General features: G+C 36.7%; 2 protein-coding genes across 10 annotated transcripts in view; both read right to left on the bottom strand.

Moving 5' to 3' along the window:
- LOC137406570 (dedicator of cytokinesis protein 9-like) overlaps positions 1-8,834 on the bottom strand; it is a 106,056-nt gene extending 97,222 nt beyond the window's left edge. For all 9 annotated transcript variants that reach the window (XM_068093165.1, XM_068093169.1, XM_068093162.1 and 6 more), the window contains exons 1-3: positions 8,710-8,834; positions 1,831-1,947; positions 591-763 (exon numbers count right to left, since the gene is read on the bottom strand). In XM_068093165.1, the coding sequence (XP_067949266.1) occupies positions 591-763; positions 1,831-1,947; positions 8,710-8,817 (398 nt within the window). In that variant the 5' untranslated portion in view covers positions 8,818-8,834. The remainder of the gene's footprint in view (positions 1-590; positions 764-1,830; positions 1,948-8,709) is intronic.
- Positions 8,835-9,445: 611 nt separating this feature from the next.
- Positions 9,446-20,911, bottom strand: LOC137405583 (ribose-phosphate pyrophosphokinase 1-like). Its single transcript, XM_068091881.1, has 7 exons — positions 20,722-20,911; positions 19,759-19,942; positions 18,004-18,102; positions 14,745-14,869; positions 13,353-13,526; positions 12,619-12,778; positions 9,446-9,916 (listed from the first exon to the last, which is right to left on the bottom strand). Exons 1-7 carry the CDS (start codon positions 20,841-20,843, stop codon positions 9,824-9,826), a joined length of 957 nt encoding a protein of 318 aa, XP_067947982.1. The 5' UTR covers positions 20,844-20,911; the 3' UTR covers positions 9,446-9,823.
- Between the last annotated feature and the right edge of the window lie 2,270 nt (positions 20,912-23,181).

The raw sequence follows: 23,181 nt of genomic DNA, 5'->3' as shown, positions 1-23,181 counted from the left end.
ACGCGCATAGACATCTATTATCATAGACTGCTTCTGTTGTTGTGTCTTTTTATCGTTTGCTGGTCACAGAGAGGAAGTAATGAAACTCTCTCAGTCAAGTGCAAATCAAGCCTTCCCTTGGGATAAGCAGGCCTACGAGATGCTCTGATGATTGGCTTGTCACTAATACATTGCAGTGCCCTTGCATCTATAATGACTTTGCCATAAGAGTCTAGTGCCACTTCCTTGCATTCTTAATGTACATGTAAGTTAGACACTGCCCTATACTAACCATCTTCAAACCTACACAGATCCCTAAGCGACTAGATACCAGCTACTAGCGCAGCTGACCCAGTCACATTGATTAAATTTGTACTTCCTGGAAACAACCCATTTTCCTTACTAATAATAATTCCAGCAAACTTTTTCGCCAGCCAAAAAACATCCGTAAACTGCCAGCAGCCAGAATAGTTGACCGGTAGTATATACAAGCCTTTAGCGTAGCAAATTGTGAATCATGTACACAAGATGGAGGATACCGAGAGAAAACACAAATTTAAATACAAATGGGGAGAATAAAACAATAAAGAGTGGAGTGGAACTCTACTCACGGTGGAAGGTTGAGGTATGAGCCAGAATACGCCTCCCATTTGTTGTTCACGAGAGCTGAGCTGCTGGTGTACGACTTGATGCACTCCTGGGCAAGTAGGTGGGTCACTTCCTTTTCAGCCCCGACGGGAACTGAAGAATGTTGAGTCCTCAACTCCCGTTCAACCACCTCAGCCTGTGATTCAAACAAGGCACTAGTATAAGGCACCTCGAACATTTTACAGAAGCTACAATAGGTTGGAAAGTAAAACTATCGATTGGGTTCCCGGTAATGCTCATGAAAGGTATTTTTGCACTGCTGAACAGCGCTAATAATGGCTAACATTTGTAGAAGTTCAGTAGAAAATCCTTTACAACAAACCTTCAAAAATAATGTATAGGCTATCTAGGATTCGATCTATGATATGAGCTTTAGATCATGTCATCGCTATATATTAACTGACCAACTGATTACAAGTTTGTGGCATCAAAATTCACCAGAGATCCTTTATATTGTCTGGCAAATCAAAAGCATACAAAAATGTATAAATGGTGAGATTGTAGATCTCCTGACATGAATTGCTTATTTTTATTGTGTTAGTTAGTCACAAATATTATCAGAAGTTATTTAAGTGCTGCTCAGCGAAGAATTCTCTAGAATGCCTACAAAAATATTCCCTTGTGATAATCGGCTTGTCAGAGGTGAGCCTGAGGTTAAGGATTTGCTTGATAAAGAATAAATAAATCGAGATTGCATGCTATAGTTATAGGTAATTGTCTCTTCAAAGGAATAACAACTCGTTATGGAGATCTCAGAATCATAGAAATACTTTGAATGTAAATAATTTCATGTGAGCCTAACTACTAACCATTCGTGAATGCGATAGGAATAAGGGTAATTCTCAAACAGCTCACCAGCTAACTAGTACCAGATTTTGGTAAAATATTCTGAGTAGGTTACGGAGTCCCTAATGCTACACCAACTATTAGCGTAGGCGGGAAGGAATGGTAACTTGCTAACGCATGTCATCTAGAGGTGATAAAGCGTGACAGTGCCATCTATCTGATATCGTAAACTACTTCATACCAGTCTTAACAACCCTCCATACAAGTGACATCTGGCCAACCAGTCGGATGTAGATAGCAAAGTGGGAACAGAAGAAAGTTAAAATAAATCTATACATACTGCAGTGACCTTGACCTTTTAATGTCACTGCAATGTCAAGGGGTCAGTGATATTGGCCCCTTGACCTCTCTACTCACAGATATTTCATCATAGGGAAACATGAGAAGTTCCCGTTGGGGGTCATTGTGTATGCTGGTTTTATTCTTCACGAGGTAGCCCTCATAATCCACGGGCTCAATTGGCTCTGACTTGGACTGCAAGGAAACCAGCCAGAAGTGTTAGACCAGCCAACAGACAAATCTACAGTCCCTAGTTGTGACAGGAAAGTCATTTCATATGGAATTACACCACACACCGCAGGCGTGTCACCTCATTTGCAAACAGTTCCTAACTTTTCATTTCTGCTTGCTAAAAAAAAAAGAATCAAAACAGTTCAGCCGTAGAATCATATCCCTTGTTGACGCACGGAGTAATCCTCTCCTACCGTACCTACATCTGGCTGCCACTCCAAACCACTGAGCGTAAAGACTTTCTTAAGAATGCTGATTGAAAAAGCTAGACAAGAATATATCAGCCACTATTATTGACTAAAATTAGAAAGATTTACAAGAGGAATCGTGCCAAAAATACAACAGCGAAGTTTATTAGCTGGTCTATTACATTAAATTAGATGTTTACAATTTTAATGGAATCATGATGTCTAGTTTTGAGTAATAAATACTGAAGTAATAATGTAACAGCCGTGTCACGGCGGTAGCACGAAGTGAAATTCCAAAAATTTGCATTTTTATTTTGTTTTCACATTTAGTTTATCAATGTGATTCAACAAACCGCATTTACCATATCATTGTCATATATTTGTAATGATACAACTTCTTTGTGGCGACACATTAAATCGATGCAGTGGACCCATATTCTTTCGTGAGCAATGCTTTCTTAATAAGATTGATTTTTAAAATTGTATCACAGCCACTCAATGGGGTGTAGTATCAGCAAGTGGTAAATTTTAATACGTTCTTTGAATAACCGATCAGTCATTGATCAAACTAATGTCATTCACTATGTTTCCATGATGCGCAGTGCTTCGGAGTTGTGCTATCTCCGAATCATGGAAACGGTGTCTTCGCACTGAAATCACTGCGCACTGATCAGTGCAAAGCCAGTGCAAATTCGCAGCAAGGAAACAGCGACTGCGCAGTGGCTGCGCATAGCTCTCATGCCGTGGAGACGGATTCTTCGAGGGCCATAAACTAGTACAAAGGGTGTCCTGCTAATCTTGTTTTTTTACTATTCTTCCGATCTTCATTCACCTAAATTTAATTATGGTCCGCATTCACGAAGATGATGAGGTGATTACTTTCCTGGACTTTGTTATCGATGCCAACACTTTTCGAAAAATAGGTGGCAAGTCTTAAATTAACATTTAAATAATATATTACTTAAAAACACTTATTAAAAATATATTACTATCTAAAAAGTGTGTTAAGGTTTGTAAAACCTTGTGAATGTGTATTGTAAATAAAAGTATAATGACGACAGATTCATAAAAAGACCGTTTATGACGTTCGGTATCCGTGATCGATTCTAATTCTCCATCAGGCGATTCGATTTATACAATTTCTCTTCTCTGGCTAATTTGCGGTATTTGCTAAAAACCACTGCGCAGCATGGAAACGTACAATCCCCTCGACTTCGGAGGGGGCTGCTTCGCAGTACTGCGCACCATGGAAACATAGTGATAGAGAGTGACTTGTGTTTTCTCCTACGCATTAATCCTGCCTTACAACAAATAAGTCTTTGTAAATAAATATGTGTTAGTCTCCGAAAATATTAAGATGAACTACGATTCTATTTAAAAAGCAAACTTGCTAAAAATAATTACACCAACATATGTGGAAGTAGTACCATAGATAGATACAGAGGATCTTTTAAAAAGCTGCTTAATTGACATGATTTATGGCATCATAAATCTCTAGAGGATGTTTGGAATGAAAACTGCCAATTACAACCTAAAAGCAAATACATGTTACATAAAAAGTATGGTATGAGATTTTCGTAGTAGTGAGCCAGCCATTCATGTTAAGTGAATTAATAAGATTGGAGAATATCAGTTTTCCAATACAGTTTAATATAACTAGAAGACAACTCCAGCTATAAACATGTCCACTCAAGTCATGATCACTGGCCATTTAACATTTGATTCCAGGACTTTAGTGTCAGTAAATAGGTACAAATGGACCGGTCAGTTATCACTCACACATATCATTATACATCACTGTACTTTTACCAGTTTCGTAGTCAACGCAGCTGAGAATAAGACAATAGGGCGCAGACAGGAATAATTAATGATATGATAATTACTTTACTTTGTTTGCTCTACATAGAAGTGAGAGAAGAGAGGGGGATGGTTTGATTGAGGCGATAAGAAGAGCTGTCTTATCGGTGATACTGGAAATGAGCAATTATAGAAACCATAATTTGACGGAGGAGACCTACTCAGTCAAATCAGTCTAACAGATCACTAGTAGAGCTGAATAGATAGAATCTACTACTGAGTACACATGATAGCTAGTAATACACACAAGACTTTACTGCTTGCGTGTGTACACGCTGCCTGTAGGTACAAGTGTAGCCATTCAGATGGTTTAATGCATGTAGCTAACAGTGGTAAATAAAATCAAATATTTAAAAAGGTGTAAGATGCACAGCACAACAAATATAATATTTTGCCATTATGGTTATGTAACCGACGATCAACTCCAACAACCCATCGTTTTTTTTACGTCATCAAGTCGTTTGCACATGCCCTCGTTCACGAAAAAGCTGCCATATTTGTAGAAAATGATCGTTTTTCTTTTATTTAATGGTACTTTTTGGTGTTGTTTTGATATTATAACAAAAAAATTGCAAACAAAAGCATCGTTTTCAAAAATTCATTGCAAAAGCTTCACAGTTTTAACGATAAAATTGTCTATAAAGATGGCCGACAACGATAAAATGACGTCCTAAAAAAACGAAGGATTTGAATGGTTTAATGAAAACAGCCTAATTTTTTTATTCTTATGCTAGATACAGAGTTGGCAATTAGCAAGCTTTGAACAGATCATGACACAAAGGACTGGCAAAAGGCGGCAAATGTATAGCTGGTTAGCTGGAAAATGTATAGGCATGAAGAAGTTATTATTGTAAGTATAAGCTTATCGAACTTCTCAAATCACACCCGATCTTTTTCAAAATCAGTGTCTGTACATAATCACATCAGCCATTTTACTTTTCTACAGGAGAAATAAACAAGAGGCAAGATCTAAACCCACACTGGATCAAGTCTCGAGGTTAGTAGGAGATGTAAAGTGCTTGTGTAGCAGTGACAGTAGCAGTTCAGCCATGCTATACTTTCCGGCTCATTACTGCTATGCTAATCCTTTTTGATAGAGCAAAAATCAATCAGATGTGCACTGAAAAGTGTGTAGACCCTAGACAACTACTAGACAACTACAAATGGATATTGTCTTAATCAATTGCAAAAGGTGAGATGTTATTTTTACCAACAGCAGTACAAAGCCATATACTAGTCCCAACGCATAACCGAAGGCACCTTTAAAAACATTATAAATATTTCTTAGCTAAATGGCATTTAATGGTACTTGGCTGGGTAAAGGTAGAAATTTAGGTAGCTCACCAAATTTAGAAATAAATCAACAGGGGACAAAAGATCTCTACGCTAACATAAAAGGAACGATTCAAACACTTGGCATACAAAACTATGCCAAAATCGTAATACGGTTTACAAATCTTAAATTATAGCATTCATCACTTTAGGAACAAAGATACAATCAACTGGTTACGAGGTCAAATAAACAATGTCTAGTTGTGAAATCGGATCAAAATTGTAACAGTTGTCTTATTATTCCAGGGACAATGTGAAAATAATATATTTTTATCCTATGTAACCTACATCAAATCATGTTCATGACAAGAATAATCAGAAATGGTAAGAAAGTAATGTTAAGGCCATGTTTCAGTTTTTAGCCTTCCAAATATGGTAGCTTCAATAATACTTTCATGGCAGTACAAAGCTATGTCATGATTTCCCAAGGTAAGCTGTGAACCCTTGAGATTGATCTCTTCACTGTAATAGTAGACGTGATTTGACTAAATAGATACAAACATAAAGTTTTAAAAGCACAACACAAAATAAAAAGTGTGCCACAAAATGAAAATAAAATGTTGTCAACTATGTCTCAACATGATGCAATTTTTAGACATAACATATACAGGGATTATAAAATAACCACTACACTTACAGAGATTATAAAATAACCACTATACACCTACAGAGATTATAAAATAACTACTACACCTACAGAGATTATAAAATAACCACTACACCTACAGAGATTATAAAATAACCCCTACACCTACAGAGATTATAAAATAACCACTACACTTACAGAGATTATAAAATAACCCCTACACTTACAGAGATTATAAAATAACCACTACACATACAGAGATCATAAAATAACCCCTACACTTACAGAGATTATAAAATAACCACTACACTTACAGAGATTATAAAATAACAACTACACTTACAGAGATTATAAAATAACCACTACACTTACAGAGATTATAAAATAACAACTACACTTACAGAGATTATAAAATAACTACTACACCTACAGAGATTATAAAATAACCACTACACATACAGAGATTATAAAATAACCCCTACACTTACAGAGATTATAAAATAACTACTACACTTACAGAGATTATAAAATAACAACTACACTTACAGAGATTATAAAATAACCACTACACCTACAGAGATCATAAAATAACAACTACACTTACAGAGATTATAAAATAACCACTACTCCTACAGAGATTATAAAATAACCACTACACATACAGAGATTATAAAATAACTACTACACTTACAGAGATTATAAAATAACAACTACACTTACAGAGATTATAAAATAACCACTACACCTACAGAGATTATAAAATAACAACTACACTTACAGAGATTATAAAATAACCACTACTCCTACAGAGATTATAAAATAACCACTACACATACAGAGATTATAAAATAACAACTACACTTACAGAGATTGTAAAATAACCACTACACCTACAGAGATTATAAAATAACCACTACACATACAGAGATTATAAAATAACAACTACACTTACAGAGATTGTAAAATTCCATTGTTTTTCTGTCTGCTACTAAAGAGTTTATTTAATAATGAATGCTGCGGGTTATCCTCTGACCAGCATTTACAATAAGTGACCTCATGGTTTCAATTCACTTAGGCCAAATATTGAAGCAATTTCTAGCAGCCAATCAACAAATGGCAGCCTTGATCATTTTTCCACTAGTAGACATTTATAAATCTAATAGAGGGAACAACTGTCTTCTGCACACTTTGGCTGATAAATAAAATTTTAAGTATCGCTTTTTAACTACCGTTAGCTGCGACAACAAATTTTATTGGTCATCACCGAAAACCAGCAAATTATTCAACTACTTCAAAACTTGTAATTACAATTTTATCAACAAACCCATCTCACACCGCAATCATCCAATGTGAGTACAGCTTAGCCTATGACGAATAAACTGCAAACGCAGCCATAGCTCATAAAAACAGATTGAAGACTTGGCTACCTTCTTCTTATTTCATAATCAGAAAGATATTTTACAATACAATTGCTTACATTCTATTCATCTAGTGTAACACAATTTAAAAATTGCGTAAATAAAAATAGTCAGCAGAGAATTCAACCACATTCAAAAATAGTCATTTAATATCAATGGATCACATCATGAGACTATCAAATGTGGTAAGTTCATAGTAAGAGACAATTCTTGCAAAATGATAAGTTAAAATCTTAGAGCTTAATAAGCTTCTAGAAAAATCAAACATAAGAACTTTTTGTGCCTCAAGGTTTTTGAATTAAAATACATAAAACTTAAATTGAAACAAATCAACTCAGTTTTATTGTTGGCTAATTAAGTTGAATATATAGAAGTAATAAGTATTTGGCAGTTTGGTGTGAACAAAGCAAACTCCTTCGTAAATGTTGCGTTAACAGGCAAAACTAAAAAAGCACTTTCTAGCTATAATATCAGCTACAGCCTATTCAAATGAAGAAAGCTGACAAACTCTAGAAATTTTTTTTTTAAACAGACAAAGCATAAGCATATCTACCTACTGCTTTAGCCTGTGTTTTCCATAGTAATTAACACTAACTGAACAAAACAAGATTCGGTAAAAATATCTTAATATATTTAGCTAGTGATTATTACTACCACCAATGATATACAGCCCCCATGGGGGGGCTGTATATCATTGCTACCACTAACTTTTATCAATCATAAAACTTAAAAACAAGAAGAATTTAAAAGTCACTCGACTATAGTGAAATAAACAAAAATTTCTAAGTTTAATATAAGCATTTTAGAGTCAATCATAAATTGTAGATGTATATCTCCATGACCAAGTTGGTTCAATGGCATGTCGTTCAGAAACTAAGAATAACTCATCAATGAGCAAATGAAAAACTACAAATATGAAAACCGCTTGTAACTCCTATAATGAAAGCTTCTTGATGTATTTTGCAGCACCCCTGAATATTATCACTTAGTTTAAAATTATAAGTTTTGCATCCATAGTGTATTAATTTTTCGCACTAATCAGCCTATCTTAATTGTGTTGATTTTGCAGAAATTCAAACTGAAAAACACATAACGTCACGTCGATATATAGGCCTAATTTTATTACTAAGAATGTAACGTATTGTTTGACCTAACTATAACTATTCCTTTTTGTATGTCGCCACGGTCTGTACTATTCATTCATCTTTAGGTTTTACCACCGTCTTAATGTAGTGGACAACCTGCTGCTGAAAATAACTTTTTATCCTAACAATGAGTATATATTTGGTATGAAAGTGTGTGTTTCATAATGCTTAGTTTATCATTCGAGTAAACGTTTGCTTACCAACAAGCAATTTTCTTTCGCTGCTTGAGAAGCTGTCTGGCGCAAGTGTTGCGCGCTACCCTTTCCAGCAAGTTGAGTAGCAAACGATCTCCGCGTACCACTAGGCATGCTATATTTGCAGCTCTACATAGCATTGAGTTATGTTAGTAAAATAATTTAATATGACTTCAATTAGGCAGAAACGCAGGAAGGAATTGCGGATGAACTCTCAATACGCTTATCTAGCTAGTACGCCACACATCACAATGAAGTTGCCGAGAATATTTTTTTCTACCTCACATCGCTGATACATTTGGCGAAACAGTGTCTAATTTTTTGTGCCGCAAACGAAGGTGCACAATTTCTCTAAACGCAAATTAAAGATCTACAGAATGTATAGTTTCCGTTTCGTATAAGATAAGTTAACTAGAATGTTGCACTTATTTGTAGCAAAAAACGCAATTAATTAATTGAACTGAGTTTAAATTTAATATGGTAAAGAACATTTGAAATACGTTAAAACTCGATGCAGAATGGGTGTAGACCTACATCAAGAGAAGACAATCCTACATTTGATCTATTCTTGCTCGCAATACCGAGGATAAGATAGAGTTAGTAAGGGAATTGAAGGGAAGCATGATAAGGAGAACTACACATATGTAATTACACATATCGTGGATTTTTCTTTCAAGTCAAAGGCACCATTGCTACTCATGACATCACTGCTGGGGTGTCATAACTGGTTCTATAGGGAAAGTACTAAAATTCACATTTTTGAAGTTGAGCTAATTGTTCACATACAGCAGTAGATCATATATATAACATAAAAACAAACCATAAACAGACAGAACTCATTTATAATCATATTCGGGAATAAAACCTTCAGCGATATATTCATAAAGCGTGACCATTTGTAAACAAACATTTCAGTATAGCATGTCAAATATCAGACACAATAAAATGATTAACATAATCGCTGTATAACTTGGATGTTTGCTAAAATGTGACAAACATAGTACACAATACTAAGATCCTGTTGGCATGACAGTATCATTAATAGACCATAGAGATCTATTACCATAAATGACAATAGAGTTGTCCAATGATAGAGAGAGCTCCTTTCCAGAAGAATCTGTTATATGGGAGTGTGGTAGAAGAGATAACTAACTGACTCGCCATGATGGGTTCTCCTGATCGCCTCCGCAAATATAGCCGAGATATCAATGCACTACAGAAGATTGCAAGACTTTATTGAGAGATTTCCAGAAGAATTGAACAGCAACAGTAGAGCTGGGTAGTTACAGTAGAGCTGGACAGTTAGAGTAGAGTAGGATAATTATATTAAAGCTGGGTAGTTACAGTAGAGTGGGGTAGAGACAGTAAAGCTGGGCAGTTACAGTAGAACAGAGTAGTTACATTAGAGCTGGGTAGTTACAGTAGAGCTGGGCAGTTACAGTAGAGAAGAGTAGTTACAGTAGGGCTGGGTAGTTACAGTAGAGCTGGGTAGTTACAGTAGAAATGGGTAGTCACAGTAGAGCTGAGTAGATACAGTAGAAATGGCTAGTCACAGTAGAGCTGAGTAGATACAGTAGAAATGGGTAGTCAGAGTAGAGGTGGGCAGTCAAAGTAGAAATGGGTAGATACAGTAGAGCTGAGTAGATACAGTAGAAATGGGTAGTCACAGTAGAGCTGAGTAGATACAGTAGAAATGGGTAGTCACAGTAGAGCTGAGTAGATACAGTAGAAATGGGTAGTCACAGTAGAGCTGAGTAGATACAGTAGAAATGGGTAGTCACAGTAGAGCTGAGTAGATACAGTAGAAATGGGTAGTCACAGTAGAGCTGAGTAGATACAGTAGAAATGGGTAGTCACAGTAGAGGTGGGTAGTCACAGTAGAAATGGGTAGTCACAGTAGAGGTGGGCAGTCACAGTAGAAATGGGTAGATACAGTAGAGCTGGGCAGTTACAGTAGAGAAGTCACAGTAGAGATGGGTAGATACAGTAGAAATAGGTAGTTACAGTAGAGCTGCATAGATACAGTCGAGTTGGGAAGATGAAGGAAAAGGGTGATGTTAAGAGCATATTGAAGCGCATTTAAAATATTCCTTAACCCAGGCAAATAACTCAGAAATACTCGAATATCTGAAATGATGTTGAACTGTTGACCCCCTGAACCAGTCAAACAAGGCCCGATGCTGCCTTCATCTCTGAGATAAGTTGTCCGCCTGCATAAAGGCTGCAATCTCTTCCCATGTTCATTCACACATAAACCCTTTTGTCTAGTTAAGAGGACACATTCTCCCTCAGTAATTATATCAATGTAAAGAGTTACATGAAAGGAAATCTATCAAATTATAATCAGTCAGTTAAATACATGTAGATTAGGATACGACATACTATATCATTGTAAGCCTAGTGAAGACAGCTGGCAATAGCTATTCAACGCAGAGCAAAATAAGCTACAGTATACGTATAACATTCTTCATTTTTAAAAACCAATAAAACTTCTTCCTGTAGCATTCATAAACGTACTAGACCCGCTAGGAAACCTGCCTGTAGTAGTCACAAAGGTACCATAACCACTAGGGAGCCTGCCTGTAGTAGACATAAAGGTACCATAACCACTAGGGAACCTGCCTGTAGTAGACATAAAGGTACCATAACCACTAGGGAACCTGCCTGTAGTAGTCATTAAGGTACCATAACCACTAGGAAACCTGCCTGTAGTAGATATAAAGGTACCATAATCACTAGGAAAACTGCCTGTAGTAAACATAAAGGTGTCATAACCACTAGGGATACTGCCTGTAGTAAACATAAAAAGTACCATAACCACCAGAAAACTGCCTGTAGTAGACATAAAGGTACCAGAACCACTAGGAAATCTGCCTGTAGTAGACATAAAGGTGTCATAACCACTAGGGATACTGCCTGTAGTAAACATAAAAAGTACCATAACCACCAGAAAACTGCCTGTAGTAGACATAAAGGTACCAGAACCACTAGGAAATCTGCCTGTAGTAGACATAAAGGTACCATAACTACTAGAAAACCTGCCTGTTGTAAACAAAACTACCATAGCATGAGGATTCGCTACACTCATTGAAGTTGCCATTATCAGTACAGTCATACCCCTACATACGAGTGCCCCAACATGCGAGAAATTTAAGATACGAGATGGCTTTCTCCTTGAAATGCGAGTAATCTTTGAGATATGAGCGTACTAGCCGAATCTCGATGGCCACTAGACTATATGGCTAAGTACGCGAGAGACTGTTTCGAGAACAGCATCGCTCGGTCTTTCTCCTTGAATCAATTTGAAAAAAGGTTTTAAAAGGTTGGCTAAAAGTTATAGTGAACGCGAGGTAAAAGTTTATAACCGAAAACAGACACTAAAAAATGTGACGGCAAAATTAAAGTTTAGTAAAAGATTAAAACTTAACTTCAAGTGTGTTTAGTAAGCTTAATTCATTGAAGTTAAATTCAAAGTTTCTATTACGTAGCGTCACAAGAGTTTAGTGTACCGAATGCTTTGCTTTCAAGTCTCTCTCAGACAGCCATTATCCACAACAGTTGTCTCGAAGGTAAAAATTCCATAAATTAGTGTGCATAGTGATGTTACATTTTAATTCAGATCATAACAACTAAATAGGTATTAGTTGCTTTGTTAGCGTAGGTACTGAATTATAACAAGTAAAAACACATTTTTCCACAGTAATATCATGTATAGGGAGTTTTTCATAATACGGTAACGGATTAATTTGCATTTAGTTATGTTATATAGTAAATAATACCTTGAGACACGAGTGAATCAACATACGAGCTGTCCTAAAATGCGTTAAGCTTGTATGTCAAGGTATGACTGCATAGACAAACATTTGTGAGTCAAAAAATGTGTTTCTCTGACATTAGAAAATAAAGCACTTGTACCCGTATCTTGGCGCAATTTCTCATATTTTCAGACTGGGGTATAGTGTTGGTGACAACAACTGCCTCGAACTGAGATTTGGATATTCTCGACACGGCTGGACCAGACAGAATTCCATGCGAAAGTATGGCGTATACTTTCGTTGCTCCAGCTTCTATCAGCCTAAACAAATCAGATGTGTTACAGGCAAACTTCTACTTACAAAAAAATTACGATAATACAGTTATAGTCATATAACATATATATAATATATATATGTAACACAAATATCATACATATAACACACAGTTGCAGTCATGAAGTCATCTAGTTACATAAGGATAGGGTACCACAGAGTCATACATGTACACAGTGTTACATAATCACATAAAGTCATATAAGTATATCATTATCATACGTATATCATTTCGTAATCAGATGAAGTCATATAATCCAACAGAGTCATATAATAGTTGGATAGAGTCACACATCTACAGTATTTCGTAATCAGATGAAGTCATATAATCAGACAGAGTCATATAATAGTTGGATAGAGTCACACATCTACAATATTTCGTAATCAGATGAAGTCATATAATCCGACAGTCATATAATAGTTGGATAGAGTCACACATCTACAGTATTTCGTAATCAGATGAAGTCATATAATCCAACAGAAACATATAATAGTTGGATAGAGCCACACATCTACAATATTTCGTAGTCACATAAGATCGAAATGGCAAAAGTAACGCACTTGTCACAAGCGAGACAGATTGTTCCGCAAGTGTCTGCCATGTCATCTACTAAAATAGCGACCCGATCGTTAACACCTCCGACGAGAACCATTGAGTCGACTTCGTTAGCCTTTTTCCGTTCCTTATGAATGAGGGCAAAGCCAGTATTCAGTCGGTCAGCAATAGATGTGACTCTGCAACAGTGTAAAAAATTACTCAACTTACAGCTGTTTCACATTCTGACTAGTGCCTTAATTTCTGGAAGAATTGACTAGCTATAAGTTCTTCCAGAGCTTAGCATTTATATTCCTTAGCAACTATAGCCTGTAATTCTTTAGACTTGGTAGAAACTATGTATTAGTGGGTTATGGAAAATATCACCATAGTTGGGAAAACGTCTATAAAATCAAAAAAAATTGCTACAGCAATTAACTCTTTCGCTGCCATGAGCCATGTAGTACGGTTCGGGCAGAGCGTTTGCGTGTGGCCAAGAGCCACGTTGTGCAGCTTTAGTAAGCGTTATACAAAATGCTTCTGATTGGTGTCTAGTTAATTAATTAGCCTATCATCTCTGTATTCAAACAAATGGAAACAATTATCTGCAGGTGTTGAGCCAATAAAAATATGTTAACAACTCATCATGAGCGTAGTTTTGCTTTCCAAATCTTTTATTTTTATCATAACTTCTTCTTAGCAACGGCCAGACGTGTCAGACGCATTACAGCTCTGAAGGTTTCACTAGTTCTAGATCAAGAAAATTTGGGTGACTTTTATTGAACAATAGTACTACTGAGGGGGTGACTATGTTATTTTTTGTCGTAAGAATAATACTGTAAGCTGTAATAAAATGAATAAATCAAGCATGTTTACAGTCGTAGGAAAAATAGTTAAAAGTGTCTGAGCTCATTCTCCAACACATTTGTGGCATTTTTATAGCAACAGCTGATGTGAGATTTTATACTGATTAATCTGCTGTAAAAATATTGTTTATAGACCATGTGGTTCAAAATTATGACTATTTACACGCGCCCTTGTCAACTATTAGGTTTTACCTAATATGTAATTATGTACCGGTAATGAAATTATTTTGGTACAGGCGACACCATAACTAGTGAGTAGTAACTAAAAAATGGAGTATATTCTATACAAATAGCTACAATTGTAGTGTTGTGTTTTTTTGGCATCAGTTTCTTTGTTTAAGTATGTCATAGTTGGAACACAAGCTATTTAATTTCAGTAAAATAACTTTTCTGATCAAAAGAAAAATGATAGATTAGTTGTTTACAGATTTGGACCTGAGCATTGCCCGTCTGAACAGCTAAGCAATGCAAAAGGTATTTGGTAACAAACACTCAGTGAGACAACCATAAATAAAAATTTAATTGTTAAAGCTAAAATGTGTCAACTATCACCTCTTGGCACCACCAGCATCTGGAGATACAACGACAGCGGTGCGCCACTCTGTTATATTTTCCTTGATCCACTTGATAACTGCAGGCTCAGCATAGAGATTATCCACAGGAATGTCAAAGAACCCCTGAGAGAAGATAATTGCTGAAATGTCTAAGAAATCCCTAACTTTCAGATCTCCATACATGCATACAATAATGCCACAGCTGGGGCACATTTCGATCAGCCCTCCCTCTTGAAGTGTGCCTTCACTAAAATGGTTGGTATCATCGTCACCAAAGTTAGGTTAGTTATTATAAGTAGCAAACGTAAAAAGCTGTAGCAAAAATCCCAGGAGCTCCTCTCGTCACTTGGCCTGTTGGGGTTCGATCTTGTCAATGCATAAGTATGCAGGTCTACTCTATGTTTGGACAAGTGAGTACACCTTGTCAGGCTAACCTAGAACTAAAAAAATGAAATATCTACAACTACCAGTAGAAAAAAAGGTGTTTTTTTATTTGACTTTTCGAATGCACTTTTTATAGGAAATATGAATCGCGTTACACATCTATCGATGCATTAGTTATGGTCTACAAAATACTGACTGTATTTTGTGTTTTGCACAGCAAATTAATCTCGAATCATTTCTATGGAGAGAGCAAGTGCGACTAGTAAAAGTGTTTTGCAGTTGTTATTTCCACCAAAACCTGAGAAAACAAAGCTGGGGTACCACTTGCTACAGATTGCTCAGCCTTTCCTAGTCTATTAACGTAGTATTGTGGTGGCTGATCGCGGAGCCAAGGCCGAGAGAAACACCGACACTGAGGCGTCCGACTTCAGGACAGGCCAATCCCCGCCTCAGCAGACAACACTGCCCTCGATAGTGCTTTTGGTCAGCCGAGGTTTGCCTCCTGAGTCGGCCTTACACCCGAGGGGGCATCGGTTAACCAAGCCAAAAGACTATATGAGACGCGTCAGAAGTGACAGAAGGCAGGCCATCTGGAAATCTCACACTTATATGATCATTGCATATTTGACTGTACCCTTATATATATTTGCGAAATGTATACACTCATTGCCTTGAACTCATGTCGTTTTATTCAGGAGGAGCAAGTAGAGGAACTCGGTCAGTTCTTTTCTAGTTGGTTCTTCTATAGTTCTTCTAAATACTGGAAACTGTATTTTTTAAAGTAAATACTTTTTAGTATTTACTGGAAACTGTACTTTATAGATTCATTTCTAATTTAATTTTGGAACAAAAAAAAGGAGAAATGCTTAAAAAGTTGTTGTTTAGTTTTGGAGTGCATTAACACTATTTGTTACTAAAAAAAATGTTTTAGAATTTAAACAAATCGCTTTTCAGACAGTCTTAAAGAACGAATTTAAAACTTTTAAATGGCAATCAGGTTTTACCGACTTTAACTTTGAAACATCCTGGCAATAAGATCACCATAAACATCAAAAACAATCGCGAATGATAGAAAAATACCGATACTTTCTAATAAAATCTACTAAAAATTTGCGTAAGTTTGCCTTTAAAAACCAAACTTAAATAAAAACAACTTGCTATAGAAAGTAAAAAGTCAAATTAAAATTTAATCTATTTGAGCATTAACTCTTTTGGCCAATCACACGGTTTGTCAATAAAAACCAACATATTTGTCAAAGAACAATGCATTGCGTAACCTTTGGTCGCACATTGGTTCTGCAAATGACGACTTTTATCAATGTGTGTCGCGCAGCTGGAGTCCTATAAATAATGAAGCATGTCAGTTTTGTAACAAGCAACAGACAGATACTGTAAAACCTTTATTTTAATGCCATATCGCTCTAATTTTCAACCCTTTCCCCATTATGGCGCTTTATTAGAGGTGATGTTCAAATAAAGGGTAGCGTAGTACTTTTCGAATACCTCGTCAGAATTTACGGAAGACAAATTTAACCTTTTAAAGGGCGACGTGAATTCCATCTCCTTTTTACACTCTCCTTCGGGCAGAGCGAAATTAATCCTTTGGGGTGCAAGAAATCTGCTAACATACTTCCAACTTGTAGATCTCAAATAAATGTGCATTGGGTGGCTGAGGAATATCGCTACCAGATGATATCTATTACAATTATAACCCCCGGATGATCTTACAGCCAGTGTTGCAATTTGTTAGAGTGTTCAATTTTTTATTTCATTATAAATTTGAAAGCATAGTTTTATTTTATAACTATACTAGCCGTGCTACCCGGCGTTGCCCAGGTAATAAAAATCAGCTCAAAAACAATGAGAAGTAATGAGAGTTGTCTGCCACTGGCTATTAGCCTGGCACATGGCCAATGAAAAATTTGAGTACACTTACTAATGAGAGCTATTCATCTCAGTGGTGTTATGCAATCACCCTACGTAGTACGCAAATCCGTTGGGTATTTGCTCCCATATAGAGACATATAGGCCTATCGGTTAGCAAACAAATCAATCTCTGTGGCCTACTGTGCTACCCGACGTTTCCCGAGCAATAAAAAAGTCTTTGGACAGAAAATTGATTTGTATTTAGCATAAAACAACATTTGCCATTCTAACTTTCAAACCACATATCATGAGAGAAGTGTTTTGTGTAGTTGAAATAAATTAAAAGATAAAATAAAAACAACTGTAAAGGTTTTCAAGCTTTGTCAAATAACCGTAACTTGTAACATGCGCATGGGATATGCGGCATATGAAAACATATCTGATCACTATGCCGTTCTAGCTCAGTGGTAAAGCGTCCGGATAAGAAACTTGTAGATGCATTCGTCGTAAGTTCAAATCCATCAGCATGCGAAATTTCAATGGCAAGATTTTAATACCTATAGCCGGAATGCAGACATACATACGACATACTTTGGGAAATATATATATAGATTTAACAACATTGTCTGAAAGCCGATTGCAGTCATTGATATGTTGGCCAAAACTGGCTTTTTATGTGCAAGAGGAGAAGAATTATGAGAATCAATCTATAGAAAGACGAGCTTAAATAATGGCAATGATGCTATCAAATAATCTGCTACAAATCTACAAATTTATATGCTATATAATAATTTATCAAACGCTACAAATATATATTCAAGAATAAGTGACATAAATAAACCATATTTATAATACATAGGGTTTTACATTATATAAGAGAAAAAAATCTGTCAGACCAGAGATGCACATCAGTCATACCGTTATACCAATACCACATACAGTTATACCAATACCACCTCAGCCGTTGAGAAAAGACAAAGAAATGCGAGTCAAACAAAAGACCTTACTTGAATCTGAGAAGCATGAAGATCCATAGTCATTATGTGATTGGCACCAGCAGAAGAAAGCATGTTGGCCACCAACTTGGCTGTGATTGGAGCCCTGCTCTGTAAAATGCAACTGACACCGTTGTATCATGGACCAACTGTTATAAAAGCATTTTCCCTGGGCAAAAAATGCTAGACCCTCACCCACTCAGCACACTCAGAGGTGACCGAGACTGGCATGGTCAGCAGCCCATGCCCAGCTGCTGACCATGCCAGTCTGGGTCACCTCTGAGTGTGCTGCGTGGGTGACCCAGACCGGCATGGGCTGCTGACCATGGGTGAAAAAACTGCGAATCACCGCTTTTTGCTGTATAAAGAAGTTTTGTCATTCATTCAAAGTCTCGATTGAAAGACCAAACATCTGAAAACAGAGATTAGTAGAAATAACGATTACTTTATCATGATAGCGAACAAGATAAGGTATATCGGCCTCAAAAGTTAACATTTATAACAAAAATAACTCTAGGCTATTCGCATAGCCCGCCCAAAAGTTAAAATGGTCACTTTTTGTAAGGTTTCTGCAATTAATAGCAGGGCAAAGTATCTGCTAGGTGACATAGCAATGGGTGAGCTTGTAAAGACATAGCAATGGGTGAGCTTGTAAAGACATAGCAATGGGTGAGCTTGTAAAGACCATCAAGCTGAGATACTGAGAGGCAGTAACTACTTTGATAATTTCTGAATGATTTTTAGTGGTAAAATGTCAAACATCTGTCAGTTGCAGCCACAAAAGTCTGAAATCTCAGGTCTTGTAACGTAGAAAAGTACAAACTAAGGCATAATTATACAAGGCCAGACTATGGCATTATTTATTAGACCACAATGAGTACACCTCTCTAATAGGGTCATGTCTTACATCTTTCTGTAGTGAAGGAAAGGACTGAAGAAAACCCAAACAACTACATTACTGACGAGAGAAGTCAAGTATAGTAGGGTGTTATGTAACCAACACATGTGCCTTCCCGCGTTCAATTGTCATAAAAGCATTATCTATCAACTCAGAGCAGGGCAACAGTATAATAACAATCCATTCTCAAGGACTACTGCAAATAATTTTCAATCATCTGCCTCTAGGCACTGGCATGCGGGGCCTACACGTAGTGCTGATAGAACACCTATTATAGTAGACAAAAGCAAATACTGCATACCCGAACAAACATTCCAATTTTAAAACAAACAACTATCCAATCTTATCAGTTTCCTGTATAAGTCATATAGAACGTAATTACGGAAGAATGTCAGCAGTTCTTTAGAGTTTTGCTGATGATGAGTCAGGCTAAAGGGGGCTACAGTTGTCCTTCACCTTGTTCATGAATATTACATGACAGTTACAGAGGGAACATACAATGTAGGTCTTCTGTTTGACCCTATCATATGCTCATCAATAGATTTAACCATATTTAGTTTTAGGGGAGTCAATAGAGAAACTTCAACGCATTGTTCAATCACTTAGCTTTAACAAACAGAATTCCTATCATACAGATGTTTGTATAAAACCCAGCATTCTTTAAGCAAAGAAACCCTCGTATTTTGAAGATGGTGAAGAAATTCTTGCAGAAAAATAAAAGCGTTCACTAAAATTAGGCAAATGAAACCTTTGAAAGTAGTTTATCTGCAACTAGTATATAATATCACTTTATATAAACTTTGGGTTAGATGATTTTTGCCCGCTTATCGTAGGCCTATCTTATCTTGGCTCCTAGAGGCTAGACCAACCTTATCTTTCTTGTCTTGTCTGGCATAAGGGAAGCATGGGATGACTGCAGTTACCCTGCATGCTGAGGCTGTCTTGCAAGCATTTATCATAATCAGCAGTTCCATTAGCATGTCATTGACCTCTCCGCAGCCACTTTGTATTATGTAGACATCCTCGCCTCTCACGGACTCCTCGATCTCGACACTTTTATAAACAAAAATTGTATCAGTCAGTTTTAGAGAGGTTCCGATATTGACCTCAAAGATGGGAACATAATTTTACGCAATTCCTGTCAGCACAAAATATTTTTAATATTCTTAAAGAACGGAAGAGAATATTCAGCAAACATAAACTTTAAGGCTAATTGGGTCACTAATTTTTCACAAAGCTAAACGAGGATGTGATCTTTAAAATAATTATTTTTTTTAGATATTCTTTTACAAAATTTCAAAAGCAATGATATAAGTTTTTACTAATTTGGTGATTTATTACAGATTAGTTTACAAAGACTTTGTGCATACAAATTTTACAGTCTAACAGAAAACTTTTTAGAAAAGTTAATACTGTATGTGATAGAAATAAAGTATTGCCCTTGACCAGCATGGCATCTATTGTTGCCTAATTATCACTTGTCAGCTAAAATTCGACACACAATGGTCTCCTTAAAGCTCAAAATAAGTAACTAAAATTGATTGAATTTGTAACTAAAACTTTTTATTTGAATTTCAACGAGTTTCTAAAGTCTAAAGCTCTCTATTAGCAACTGACGTTGAACAAGTACTATCACTTATTCCAAATTTGAGTTAAATCATATTATATCGGACGAGTAACGGAAACGTTTCAAAGACTACGATATAACATATCTAATAACATAATGAAAAAATACTACTAATACGACATAAAAGAAAAATAGATGAACAATGTTGAACAAACAGTAATACATATGGCAAGAGTTGTATGAAATAATAGGGCTGCTCGCTCACCAAGTTTCTTGATTGGAAAATTTTTTCGTAGTAACTTCACCTAATTTCAGTCCGAGTCGATTAGCTACTAACTCAGCTACTTCGGGATTAGAGGTGCCGGAAAATATTTTTATATTAGGCATTTTTGTAAACAAACAGGTTGGCCAAACAAAGGCCACTAAGCATGAATTGCTGGACTTTCCCCCATGCGGCAACAATTTAGCTCACGTTTGAAAATAACTTTTTGACTTTGATTAACGTTCACAAAATGATATAACAAAGTTGTGGAGCATGAACTAGCATAATTGGCATAGCACACAACGACTCGCATTTCAATGTTTGTAATTAAAAAGAAAAACAACTCCAAATAAGACAACTCTGATAAAAACAAAATTTCTGCATCGATGCCTAGTTTTGGGTAGAATATAAAAAGCATGGCAATAATAAACAAATTTTTTTTAACTTTTAAGCGGAATTTTTAATACATAACACTAACTTTATTTAATAAACAACTTTATAAACTATTTAATTTTGATATAAAGCACTGTAAAATTAGATTCATGATGGTACCAATACCAAAATTGTATGCATAATGTGTGTATATAGGCCTATGTCAACTAATGTTGTAATGTATGTCAAATTATTTATTATTAAAATTATTTTACATCAAAATATACCTAAAATGATGTTGAATAAAAAGTATGCTTAAAAAAGTTAATAATTTTTCCACCAACAAGTTATAAGCTTTTATTGTTCAACAAAAATGCAGCTTTAAAAAATGTGAATATTAAAGCAAAAACTACCATGTCATATAGTTAATTTTTATACAGTAGTTTACAGTATCACCTATATATATACGTATATAGGTATCACGTATATTTTGCGAGACGCAATGCTGGTCAAAGCAAGGTTTACTGACAGAAGGTACTTTGTATACTAAAACTATTTTTTGCTGTACCTTTAATCTAGTTATAATAATCTTTACTATAACAAGAGCTGTGTTTGTCAGTCTGTCTATCTGTTCGAAGTCACAGTTAGCGGAAAAAAAAACTTTGGAAAACCCGGGATCACTACTTACCCGGGATCACCCAATAACTACATGATTCAGCCGCAAGGACAAAACCCGACATAATTATGCATATACTTATGAAGCTATATGATCTTACTTGATTATGCGTACGTCAGTTGCTCCTCCTCCGTGAACCGCGCCCAGAATAGTCCCGCTCTCGTCGTAGCCTTCCGTCCTCCCTTTTCTCCAGCCGATCTCATTTCACCGGAAACATCCCCTTCCTTCCTTGATCTCCTCCGCCCGTGATGTCGTAAATGCAGATCGTAATTCCTGTGCGGTATTACCTTACACCTTCCCCTCAAGATTTATGCAAATCTTTAAAGACGTCGCCGCATCAGGGGGAAAAAAACTCGAAATTAGTAGAATAACAATGTTAGCCACATGAACGTCAGTGAGTATAAAGACAGACAATATTTACAAAACAAAGAATAACCCATTACAGGTTGAGTTTATCTGGAGGTTTTACAACTCTCCCGGCCCGTGTCTGATGGGTCTGTACACCCTGACGATGAGTATTAGAGGGGATGAGTGCTGGCTGAGACTGAAGACTGAGATTGGTTGATCCCTTACTCTCTTTGCGCTTCCTAGTGGGAGCCGCAGTCGGTGCCTGCGGAGAACAACCGCTTTTCGAGGGAGGTGACCGCTCAATGGTCCTATTCACTTGAGGAGTCTGCAACCGCAGAGGTTCGGAAGCAGGTGCATTTGGCACATGCACCTGCCGAGGTCCGGTATCTGTCGAGTTCTCTCCCCTAGGTAACATGGTTACCTGACTGGTGCTCGCTTCACTTCTAGTGTTCAGTGTAGGATGAGCGCTATCTTCTCTTGATATACATTTCTCATCAGATGGGGACGACTCAATAGGTTTATCAGCTTGCACCAGTTTTCTGTTCCTGCGCAGCATGGCTCCATTGTCAGTCTTCAGCGCAACTTCTCTGCCAGAGGACGCCATCACAACAGCTCTCAATGGTTTGGCTGAGGGGTCGTTGAGAACCACCCGAGTTCCGACAGGCATTTGGTCCCGTTCAACCGCCCTGTGCCGTTGATTGAAAGTATGAGCCTGCCTACCTCTGTAGTTAGCTTCATAAGCGCGAAACTTCTTTACATCTACTGGACTGTTGACAAGATATCCCATTGAATTCAACCCTCTTCCCATGAGCAACTGGGCAGGGGTATAGCCATTCTGCAAAGGACTGTCATTATAGCACATAACAGCAGATTCAATCTCAACGTTTTTGGCCACAAGCTTCTTGAATGTTTGCACCACTCTCTCTGCATGACCATTTGCTTGGGGGTTTTTAGGGGAACTGGTTCGATGAATAATGTCCCATTTCTTCATTAGCTGAGCGAAGTTTTCAGAAATGAACTGTGGACCGTTGTCTGTTACAATAATGTGAGGTACCCCTAATGTACAT

The sequence above is a fragment of the Watersipora subatra genome, chromosome 10 (genome assembly GCF_963576615.1).
Source record: "Watersipora subatra chromosome 10, tzWatSuba1.1, whole genome shotgun sequence".
NCBI lineage: Eukaryota > Metazoa > Bryozoa > Gymnolaemata > Cheilostomatida > Watersiporidae > Watersipora > Watersipora subatra.
The sequence above is the reverse complement of the archived record's forward strand: the minus strand, read 5'-3'. Positions and strand labels throughout refer to the sequence as shown.